Here is a 12,312-nt window from a genome sequence, read left to right as displayed (position 1 = left end):
TCCTGTTTCTTTAGAGAGAGCAGTGTATACCACTTACAGTCTGCTAATAAGGAATAGCTTAACAAGGGCTGTTGCAATTTACATGGTGATGGAAGCAAACAATAGTGAGAATAAAGGAAAAAAAAGAGCGTCAGAAATATGGTAACACCACTTTACTCTTAAGTAAGACTATGGGTAAATAAAAATCTTCTAGTACAAACCCGCCAAATAAAAGGTGCACATAAAGATCTAACAGCAAGGAGGAGCTAGTCCAATATGAAGAGATATTAAGCAGGAGTCACGTTAGGCCCTTTTTGCATCACTACCCTGTCTGCTTGGTTCTTTGCAAATTAATGTAATTTTGTTGTTCCCTGAAGAGACACGGTCAAACTAATCTGGCCTCAAAAGATGCAGGTCATAACGCATCCCTTGGATGCAAGACCTACCGGTACATATACTTTTCCATGAGTGGGGTTGAAAATTAGTGGGGACAGAAAAAAATGCTAGGGGCATAATTAACATGTTTTACAATAAATACCTGGTATATGTTAATATTACAACTGTTTTAAAAAATGTATAACATTTTGAAGAATAACAACCAATGGGGTCATTTTTGACCCCACTTATGCAATTTAGGGTTATACCACGGGAAGTAAACAGCTCTTGGCTCTCCAACAAGCACAGCAGGCTAACTAGCGCGTATCTCAATAGCATTTTTGTTAAAGCCAACCACATAATTTGTCCCTTACAATTTCACCGGAATAGACGCTGGTTTTATTCTGAAAAGGGAGCATACCCACACAAATGAGCAAACCATCTTTATGTCAAACTCTTGACATAAAGATTACTTGACATAAAGGTTACTCTACTGGCATTACATGACATACTGAGTTGCTTATCCTCCTCTGAGGGAACATATGGTGATGTGGAAATCCGAAATTGTAGACAGTGTACATTGGGCAGGACATAAAAGTCAGCTGTGCTAAAACCCAAAGCGAACACGGTGAATGTGCTTGTCCAGGAGCTACCAGGCCAGAACGAACAGCGCCAAATCGGTGTTTAGAAAGCGGATTTAGCGTCTTAATCTGGAATCATGCTTAATCTTCGGCTAAGTGTCAAGAGACTGTTGGAAATCTGGGATGGTGCAGCTGCCTGCAAAAAAATACCCTTCTTAATCACCAAGAGACAAAGACAGACTTGTCTTGTTATGTACTGCTTTGCTTACCAAATACTTATCATTTACCAAAATGAAACTCTCAACGCCAATGGTTCTTAACCCTGTTGGAGCTACCATACGCCACCAGTTTCATATGCACATTTAGCAAACCCTAGTTTAGTGTAAAATACAATATGATCATCTTTAAGGAAGCTAGCTTTACAAGTGTTCCACCATAGGTGTTTGGCTTGCCCCACTTTGTGATCATGAACACAACTTTATATGATGCTCTGTGAATTGTTTTATTAAGGGGTACAAATCCATGAGCAGGACAAGTGACCTTATCTGGCTCTCTTCGCCCTGAATTATACTCATCACGTCACAGTTTCTGGAAGTGTCCCTTTAGTTTTGCTGTTGCAAGGCTAGAGTTGCTCAATATGGCATTACAAGTCATATAAATAGGACTCTGACTCCCATCTTTTCTATGATAATCCAAATTGTACATATTTGTCCGACCACTCTTTTTTTTTTTGTATGGATTGAATTATAAAGAAAGCAACTACACAACATACTACATATAGCATCACTCCTAAGTGTGCTATATAACGAGCAACTCCAAGCAATGTCATGTGATGATCTGCAGCCAGTGATGGCTAAGCGGGCATGTCATTGATTGCTTGTAGATATAATGACTCGGTGTGTCTTGAGCTCCGCGAGAGAGGCTCAACCAAACACCTGGGACTGATTCACAGTAAATTTGCTTTTATAGACTTTAAGAAAACATTGATTGTATTCTTTTAGTTCCAAAACACTACTCTTGATTGAACAATTTGCTGTTTGGGAGATTTTTTGCAACTTGTGCAATGTTTCTCACGTCCTTTCAGAATCCTTTAACCTTGTTCCAAAGTAGAGAGTGCACATTGAGTGGCCCAGGAGATGAGAAACATGTTTACACGTTTTTTTTAGACAACCGTAATTGGGACTTCAGGGATACAAACTCTTCATCTATATGCACCAGGAGCATCTTGCCTACCACAAGTACCATTTGTGTCATGATTTGCCCATTACCCTCACCTGTGCCCACTCGTTTGGCTCCAGCTGCTGTTCGTTTCCTGATTGGTTCCCCTCCTATTTAAACTCAGTACTCTCATTCACTCCAGGTCAGTCCGTCAGCGAACCTCCGCACATGCAAAGCAAGCACTTTTTGACTCTGGCTCCTGTCTGTCCTGTCCTGTATCCTGTTCATCTGCCCCCGGCGGTCAGCGCCTGACTTCTCTGGTTCCTCAATAATGCTTGGGGTAAACCATTACACAGTTGGGTCTACCATCTTCAGCACCCCCGTGATGTGTGGGTACGCCAAAGTTTTTGGATTTACAAGGTCAGACGACTGCTGACGCTTTGAGGAACAAGGATAGGCACGCGCACCCGTTTTAATTGTATAGATGTCTGGAAAATATTTTCAAGCGCATCTGCAAAAGATTATTGAGCAGCAGGTAGCAACTCTTGAACTGCATCTCGGGTTCCACAATTTGGCTCATGCTTTTGTTTGTTTTTTTTGGCAAGAAACTTCACTTGCTTTTTCTCAAGTGTCATTGTGACTGTCATGTGGGTAGTATTAGTAGTCAAATTGGTATTAGTACAGACACCAGTGGTAGTATTAGTAGCAATATTTCTTGTCCAAAATGTAGTCGTACTAGTGTTTGTTCAATAATAATTAGATTCACTAGTAATGGTAATGTTAGCATTATTATCAATTGCAAAATATGACTCCTTCAAGCAGGTTCTTTTCTTATGAGCATGTCAAACTATCCTTAAGCAAGCTTCAGAACTTCAAGTCATCGTTGACTTCTTTAGTACGTGTAGAGCACTTTAGGTGCCTTAACAGTTGCTAAAGTACCATTCGAATTGACAAAGAAAATATAATCACTTTCCATGACTTCCATTTATTCACTGCTGTAAAGAAACAGCCACATAGACCTCTAGGAAATATATATACTTCTTTAATTTGTTTTCATTTAACTAAAAGTTGCAAATTTTAGTTAATCTAAAAACAAATTTTGAATGTAAGGTCAAATGTACTTTTCTATTATTATTATATCTATTGTGTAGCACCACAACTATGTAAATCATTTTAAAAGAACGACCATACATTTTGTCAGTTTCTTATATGCTTTTCTTACAAGAGCCAAGCAAGACGCCAGGATCCATAAACCTTTTCACACTGTATTACAACTAAAAGATAATTTTGAGCGCTCGGTTATCCAAACTTGCATGTAGTAGGAGTTCTGTCAGAAAGAGAACAAGCTCTGACAGGTAAATATCAATATTCTGCACTCAGGTTCCTGATTCTCTGTAGGTCCCCTTTGTACTTTTCTCTGTTCCCTATCTCTTTTAACCTTACCGAATTTAGCAACCCAAATCCACGTTTAAACTTCGTCCTTTTGCATCACAACTACTGGCTGATGAACTCTTGGAGTGTCACCTTCACTGCTTGGGTCTACTTGAACAACAACCCCTCGCCTGTCTAATAAACCACAATTGTTGCCTCTCTACCTGACTCTTGGTGTTCCAATCCCTGTCGACTACTGTACCAATATGTGTTTCTGCCCTGTTCTTCCACGCCTCCAAGTGTGGGTTTTTGACAGTAAATGAGCTTTTATAGTCTTTAGGCAAACACTATTCATATTATTTGAGTTCTAGAGCTATCTTCTGCAAGTCATGAATCAGCTTTCTCTGAGTGTAAACTTAAATTTTCACTGCTACACACACACTATGTTACTACTGTCCCATTTTTGCAGACATCATTCTTAACTTGACATTCATAACGAAAACCATTGGAATGATATACTCACCGTGCATGGGGAGTTTCTTAAAGGAGGTGGAAAAAGAGGACTCCGCAGCAGTGCTGGGCGACGTTGACCTTTGAGCTGGTTCCCCTCCATAATGAGTGTTGCACCTTTTCAACAACAAATGAACAGCAGATGTGGTCAAGCAACTTATGCAAAAATCCCAATATCATTATTTTTACTGTTTAATACTGTCACACTGCATGGCAACGAGAGACATTCGTGATCAAGCCAGGAAGACACTTTCCTGTGAATCCCCGTCTTTGTTTACTTATGATAACTGCAACCGGCTACAATATAAAAGAAAAAAAGAAAATACTGGAGGTAATCCTACATCTCTATGTGCAGTTTACGGGTAATGATTCCAGGAGTCCTTGTTATTAACGGTAACAACCATTGTGCATGATAGAACTTGCAAACGGCCAGGAGTGTACCACCGTCAACATTAAGTCAAACAAATTGTGCTGTCGAGCCCTCTTGCGCAGTAAGGGCACCTATTTATTCGCTGCTCTCTACTGAAGGCCCTTTCAGCAACTTGGTGTTGTGCTCTTAATGCAAGCAACGATGTATAATGCAACAGTGTGCGATATGAAGACAGACGGCACACTGCATTTGTAATGTTCTTCCTTGTCTATACTGCCTACTTGGAATTCTGCCTAGTTAGTTGTTGTGAGAAGAACTGTAAGGCAAATGTGTTTTTATTTGTCTGCTTTTCTACTGGCAAAAGCAAGTTTGCCATACGATATTTTGGATTAAGTCCGTGCTGTATGAACATTCACTAAAATTGAATTGGTGAACAAAAAATTAACTTTTCAGTTAACTCTTTGTGTAGCTCTTTTTTAATTGTGGACTAGTTGGACAAACCAATGTACAATTATATCCACGTTTTAAAAACATCAATGTGTGAATAAGATTGCGTGTAAATTTGAATAATACGCAAAAATACATAAACTTTTATACAAATGACCATTTTTCTTTAATACTCATCGGTAAACAAATGTTTTATTTATTATTTTACATAACATAAGGCTCACCTGAAGGGGGCTGACATGTTTGTCCAATAATTTTGTTGAAGGCTAGGTAAAAAAAAAATGAAAGGAAAAAAGGTGTGGTTTGGTCACTTTGAGTCTTTGTAGTTTGTATTTTTCCTTTTGCTTGGTGGCCCTCGTTTTCGGTTGCATTACACAATACAGCGACATTGAGTGGTCAAATAATACACGTTGTCACCAGCGCACTAGAAGGTTTTGGGGAACTAGTGCCCCAATGACCCAGGTGGTTAAGGGATTTGTAAACCGTGAAGCTTTAATAATGACAGTTATGTACCGGAAATCACTTTGTAGCCTTTTTTAAGGAAGAGGTTACTTTAGCTCATTTGAGTCAACTCCAAATGATTACAATCTTGTAATAATTGATAACGTTTGTTATTTAAGAAGTCCATAAAAATACTTCACAATGATCCCAAAGAAGTAATTCTCAGCTTCAAAAGGTTGGTGACCCCTGCTTTAAATAATGCTCTAGCAAAATAATAGAAGAGATTATAATTGTCACCTGAGGATGGGCAGCTGTGTCTGGAAGGTTTGGCTGCAGACTGGCGTCTTCTCCAAGGGGGGCCGATCATTGACTGCCATCCGCACTCGTCTTCTTCAAAAGAACAGTAGCTGCCGTTCAGAAAGCGACCTAATACAACACAAGAGTAAATACATGAAGCCAAGGGAACAACCAGGTCTGTGCTGTAAAGAAATAAATGTTCTCCCCATGCCTTTATGGTTTTGCTCCGGGTAGTACAGTTTCCTCCCACCTTCCCCAAAAATGCCTTGCGGGTTTAATTGTCGTTTCCAAATTATAGGTATAGGAATTAATGAACGTGTGAATGGTTCTGTCTCTGTGTGGCCTACGATTGGCTGGCAACCAGTTCAGGCTGTCTCCATCCTACTGCTCAAAGATACCTGGGAAGGGCTCCAGCAGCCCCATGGCCCTAATCCAGATAAGCGGTGAAGAAAATGGAGGGATGGATTCTATACTAGTTTAGGGAGGTAGGTGTGATGTCTTTCAACATCACCCCACGATTTAGTTGTTTGAAGTTTCACTATTAAATCCAGGTGACCATTGTTGGGACCAAATCAAAACAAGTTTTTCTAGGTAATGTTTAATGTATTGATAACATTTTGTAACTCTACTGGCATTACTACATAGTGTGTTACTGCTTAACTATGGTACTTATCAAATGCAAACCAGGAATAACAGCGTCCTCTGATTGCGATTCGTACATGCATCACTCACATTGTCACAAACAACCTCTGGTCCAACTGAACACAGTTGTCCTGGTGCTGTCTGAGAATGCTGAATTTCTCGTAATGGAGGTATTTTACCCACCGATAATACTCACATCTGAGCCAAATTTACAACATGAAATACTCAAATCAGTGAGTCAGTTAATGTGCATATTTGGTTGTTTGTCACGAGTAGCGAATGGGACGGAGCGAATGAAGAGGGGAAATGGCTCATACAGGAACAAAAACCCAAAATGAAATCAATGGGGCAAATATGAGCACAGATCTTTTTACTTTTTTTCAATGATGCACCCATCACTACAAGGCAACACGGGTGCGCAGTATGAGATCAGTGAATTGGCCTAGTCAGGGATGTATGGTAGGTTTCTGTGACCAGGGGTGTCCAAACTTTTCAGAAAGCAAGACAGATTTGTTGAGGTGAAAATGCGTGCGGGCCGACTATTCACCCTGTCATTTCTTGAACTGTCTTTAATGAATTCAACCTCCGTGAAAGGTTTGCGATGCCCAGCGATCAATGCTACGACCTCGTAGCTCGCCTTCGTAGCATTGTTATTTGGCTTGCATGTTCTTGTGAAATGGTGCTGCTGTGCTGTTGAAAGAGCTTCCAGTTGCTTTCCTTTTTCACAGCGTTCATTTCTAGTTAGCTTTTTGTAGTCAGCATGTTTCGTCTGGCAGTGCCTTTTCATATATTATTATTGAAAAACTGCCACTGTCTCTTGGCATATTAGGGAGACGCAGTTGTTTTGGCCTTTACAGAAACTTTTTTTTAAATTTCCAGTTGAAATGTTGGAAATGGGGTGGGCTAAAATTCTGACGCAAAGGTGGCCAAAGGGTTACTGCCATCGTTTGGTGAAATGATGATTTATTTATTTTTCGTACAAATTTCTTTTATACTGCATCATTTCTGGTGGGCCATATAGTATTATTTATGACACAGGACGCGAGGCAGTAACAATTGGATCACAGGCCGTTACCTGGACCCCGGGCCGGATTTTGGACAGGTCTGTCTATGACCATCGCCATTAGATTTAGGTTTTTAAAGTTTCACTCTTTGATCCAGGTGACTTGTTGACATTCAGGGAAGGCAAGCCGGCTCTTGAGAGGTGAAAAATAGCATATTGAAAAGGACTGAGTTAAGGAGATGGCAAAAGAGCGATGAGGGAGACGCGAAAGGAAATGAGGCTGCTCGGGTGGCGCTAACGTGTGTTCCGAGGTGAGCAGGGAACGGCCTCTGAAACAGTTTCGGCATCTTACTGCCAGGATAGTTTAACCTCTCCAGCAGCCTATCAAACGCATCCCTCTGGAACGGCAAATGAGCGGTCTTCCGCGCCTTATTTCCGCGATGCTATCACAGAAAAAGTGCAAAGTCTTTTTTTTCTAACAAGATTTTCCCCTCCCATGTTTGTCAAAGTAATCGACTGCATAAACCAAATACAACTTTCTTATTTTAAGAGCAGTTGTCAAAGACATTGGTTTGGATTGATTTGTTTCGTCCATTTTGCACTCGCGCAATTCTTTTTTCGCTCGTCTCTAAGATAACAGAATTGGAAATTGAATGCATCACGCGGCTAAGAAGTTGACTCTTGGCTACTAAGGTGCATCAATGTCGATAAATGAAATAGCAGCATACACTTAACAGACAAACGCTGATATTATGCTTTTTTATATTACTCCTTGCTTACAACTTTAGCCTAGGTATTTTGGCTCTTGTGATTCTCTCCGTTTTCAGTCTTACTGTTCTTCTCATAGTTTCTATTACAATAATTCCTCACTGTGTCATCGTTTTAGTACTCATCGTGCATTTGATCTGAATTCTGTGTGGCCACCGCCAACACTCCCTCTTCCTGCCTGTGCCTACCTGTACCTGTACAGTAAATCTTTCTTAATTTGGAGTTTCTCTAAAAAGCAATCATGTCAACAAAATGCTCTGGATTGACAAAAGCACCTGCGGCCAGGCGCAATAGGGAGAGAAAAAGGCATTGTATCGGCGACAAAGTTTGACTTCTCAACATCCAAAAGCATCCCAAACATACAGCTTGCAGGCCAGATCCGACTCGTTGGACTATTTAATGTGGCCCACTGTACATTTCAATATACATGTCAATAAGATGCCATTCCCTAGGTCATTTTTATCACATGTTATGCTGTTTTAATTAATTTCAGACCAAATGCAGAGTTTGCTGAAATGAAAGTAAAGGGGCTGAATAATTTTGCACACCCTATATTTAGTTTTTTATTCGTTAACAAAAATATCCAATAAAGTGTGTTCCACTTCACGATTGTGTCCCACTTATTGTTGATTCTTCACGAGAAATTACAGTTTTATATCTTTATGTCTGAAGTCTGAAATGTGGCAAAAGTTCACAAAGTTCAAGGGGGCCAAATAGTTTTGCAAGCCACTGTATGTTCATCTGGTTGAAATGTTTTTTTTTATTGTTCTTTTTATTTTACACTGAGTTTCAGGTACTTTTGTAGAATTTTTAAACTTTATACATTGCGACATACTGTTCTCGTACCTGAATTACTGTTTTTGTTTTCAATTTTTTTCCCATTCTTTCTCAAGATTTGTGTGGGTACTCGTAGCAGCAAGATGATGGACAATTATTTGAGCTCTCTTTAGGTGAGACTAATGTTATGTAAAACAAATGAAAATAGCTAGACCAACGAGTATTTTAAAAACATGCACTTTTATATCATCGTTCATGTATCTTTAAGAAATATTTATATATATTTTTTTAATTGAATTATTATTTTTTTACCTCCTGGAGTCACTAAAGAGTACACAACATCCCTTTAAACTTTTGTTTTGAGGCAGGGTTTCATCCCGCTGTCCATAAATGCCCCCCAGCTGCAAGTTTGAGATCACTGACCTAGAGGGAGAGGACATGATTGTCCACAATCTTGCTAATAAGGGTAACTATAATCCTTGTGTAAGGCACGGGCAGCAAAAAATTGATGGTATATGGTGCTTAGTGGTCACTATAATTCTCTGTAGTTTGTATTTTTCCTTGTGCTTTGTAGCACTAGATTTCAGTTGCACTGCACAATACAGCGACATTTAGCGGGCAAAAAAAATATAAACTATTGCAGCAATTCATTCTAGGTAATTACAAGTTGACATATACTACAAGTAAATGTATCAAAAATATATATATTTTTGTCCATACCGAGCTTCTCTACTGTGCACCCATATAAAGACTTACTTATTAGCTAGATGTCTCTCATCCTCTCACAGCTGGACTTATCATATCAGCACAGGGAGGGCTATTCTTCTGCTTTAGTGCATTGGTGTTCAGACATTATGTCAGCGGACAATTTCCTCTGATTTGATTTCATGCTAACATTTTTGACAAAGACTACGGCACTTATGGGAAATGTGCATGAGAAAACGATTCATTTTTATTAATAAGGACTTAGCTTACAAATGTGACATGATCGCATTAGGAAACTAGCAGTGCATACAAAAACTTTTGTTAAAATAGCCTTCAATACTTTATTAACAGTATTGGGACTACCGCGTACTGTGACCTGTTATTAATAAAATTTTATAATTCTGTCTTTACTACTTGGTGTGTTACTACATTGTTTTGCAACTTTAGCATCATTAATTAGAACATCCTCGAATCAATGAGTGCTTTTGCTTCACTTAAGTTTACACATCCATCCCAAGATCCGATGAAGGCAATTCCTGAACGGTGTTTAAATTACCTACAAAATACAATTAAATACAGTTTTCAGGGTTCGTTCCGGTGCTTGAAATCCTTGAAAATGCTTGAATTTCAATGTTGTGTTTTCAAGTCTGCTAAGAAATGCTACCGACACTGCTCTCTGGTGACTTTGCCAATGCATTTCCTCTTCCCTCATGATTAACTGCAGCTGGTATTAGTTAGTACGGCATTGTCCTATGAAGCACCATCGCCTGCTACGGGTCGCGCCCAAGAGTACAGGTGCATGTTACACCTAAACTAAGCACTATGAAATGTGTATTAGTGCAAGGATCACATATCAATTATGGACATTTACTATGGGCCTTTCAAAAATGAAGGTAGCATTTGCCAGTGGTAAACTGTCGTGGGAAAAACTTTCTACAACTGAATATGCAAGCTACATATTACTATAATTTTTACACAACACCTATATAGGGAGAGACTTCTCTCAAAACAAAAATGTTTGCAATTTACTCAAGATCTAAAATTCACAAGTCTTGATAGATGTACAAGCAAGATTAAAAGTTGTATAGGTAAATCACAGAAATATTTGTAGCGTGTTGTGGTATATTGGAGTCGAGCTTGACATAGGGAGAACACATTAGTTTTAAACGGGAAATTCCAGGCTTGTTTTTCCCGAGTTTAAATGTCAGCAAGTGTTATTAATAAAAACACTCGTTTGGTTTGGATTAGCTCGCGAAATAACAACATTCCCCTGGCAAGCTGATAGGAGTTTAGATGTCAGGCCGACCCAAACGAGTTTCTTGGAAATTGTGTAACTTTCGAGAATCGAAAGAGGACGACAACATTCTGAAAAAACATTGTCAATTCCCAAAAAGCATGCACATTGAGGGAAAACAAGTGCGTCATCGCGAGGGGAGGCGCTAAGTAACATGAGATGTTGTCAGAGGATATAAAAAAAAGCTGATTGTCTCTTAGACGAATAAGAACTCTGTTTTGGAGTCTGACGAAGATCTCCGCCAAGATCTCCCTGCATCTTATTTTAATGTTTTTGGGGCGAGGCAATAAGGTCTGCTCCAAAAAGCGCTGAATATCTCCTTGTGTAGATATTTTCCCCACTGTATATGAGCACAAAATTTACAGTACTGAATCTTTTTATTTTATTTGTGGAATTATTTTTCAATACCCCATGCCTGGAGAAAAAATGTCTTGGACAGTACCCCAAAACGGAGAAGGAGATCTTGGAGTGGTTTGAAGCACAAAGACAAAATTGACATGGAGCGACAAAGCTATGTGTGTATTTGGAGGCTCTAAGGATTGCACAAGGCAAACAATATGAAGGGTTCACCGCTCCCACAGGTTGGTTCACAGGTTTTCTTCTATTTATTTTCATGTAGCTATTTCAAGGGATTTTTACGGGGTCAGCTTCTTTAGAAGTACATACAATAAATTGAAACTAATTGTAACTACTTTTGGGTGTTAGTCATATTGGGAAGTAACTGAATTACATTTTAAATGAAGTAACTAATAACTGTAAATAATTTATTCCACGGGCAGCACGGCGGCGCAGTGGTTAGCGCTTGTGCGGCACAGTTCATGTCATGGGAACCTGTCGTGGGTTCAAATCCAGCTCCAGACTTCCTGTGCCGAGTTTGTATGTTCTCCCCGTGCTTGCGTGGGTTTCCTCCGGGCACTCCGGTTTCCTCCCACATTCGAAAAACATGCATTTCAGGTGGATTGGCCGGTCTAAATTGTCCCTGGGTGTTAATGAGCGAGCGAGTGAGTTGTCTGTCCCCGTGTGCCCTGCGATTGTCTGGCAACCAGTTCAGGGTGTCCCCTGCCCACTGCCTGGAGATGGCTGGGATGGGCTCCAGCCCCCCCGCGACCCTAATGAGGATAAGCGGTACGGCTAATGAGATGAGAGATGAATTTATTCCACTATTGCTTCCAACACTGCATATTAATAAAAAAAGCAAGGTGGATTATGCTCAATATCCAGTATCATATGAATTGTTGTTAGGAAGATGTCATGTTTGAATAATTAAAAATACATTTTTAGTATATATAAGATAAATATCTTTTAATTTAATACTGTTTTAGTTTTATAATGTAGGGATCCTCTTCAATTGCCATAAGCACTGCACACGAGTAAATTCAAGAGAACTGCAATCTGGAAATGAGAGTGTAGCACACTTGATATTTATGTTTGTTTCTTTTGTTGTTTGACAACTGTGTGGGTATCCGTGCATGACATGTGCAATACTTTCAAGTTACCTTTCACTTTATTAGTTAGCGTTGGCGGAACAACAGCTGAAAGAAAAGGGAAGCTTCAAAGCGACAATTCTCAATAAGTAATAACCGGGATAAGGAGG

The 12,312-nt window shown here is 39.6% G+C and overlaps 1 protein-coding gene across 1 annotated transcript in view; it reads right to left on the bottom strand.

The window, feature by feature from the left end:
* LOC148351372 (ALK tyrosine kinase receptor-like) overlaps window positions 1-12,312 on the bottom strand; it is a 569,914-nt gene that overhangs the window by 126,987 nt on the left and 430,615 nt on the right. The window contains 2 exon segments of the mRNA XM_088354005.1: window positions 3,988-4,091; window positions 5,530-5,658. Of these exon segments, the coding sequence (XP_088210131.1) occupies window positions 3,988-4,091; window positions 5,530-5,658 (233 nt within the window).

The sequence above is a fragment of the Urocampus carinirostris genome, chromosome 15 (assembly GCF_059441175.1).
Source record: "Urocampus carinirostris isolate Australia breed hairy pipefish chromosome 15, RoL_Ucar_1.0, whole genome shotgun sequence".
In the NCBI taxonomy this organism is placed as follows: Eukaryota; Metazoa; Chordata; class Actinopteri; order Syngnathiformes; family Syngnathidae; genus Urocampus; species Urocampus carinirostris.
Note: the sequence above shows the minus strand (reverse complement) of the source record. Positions and strands in the feature narration are given on the sequence as shown.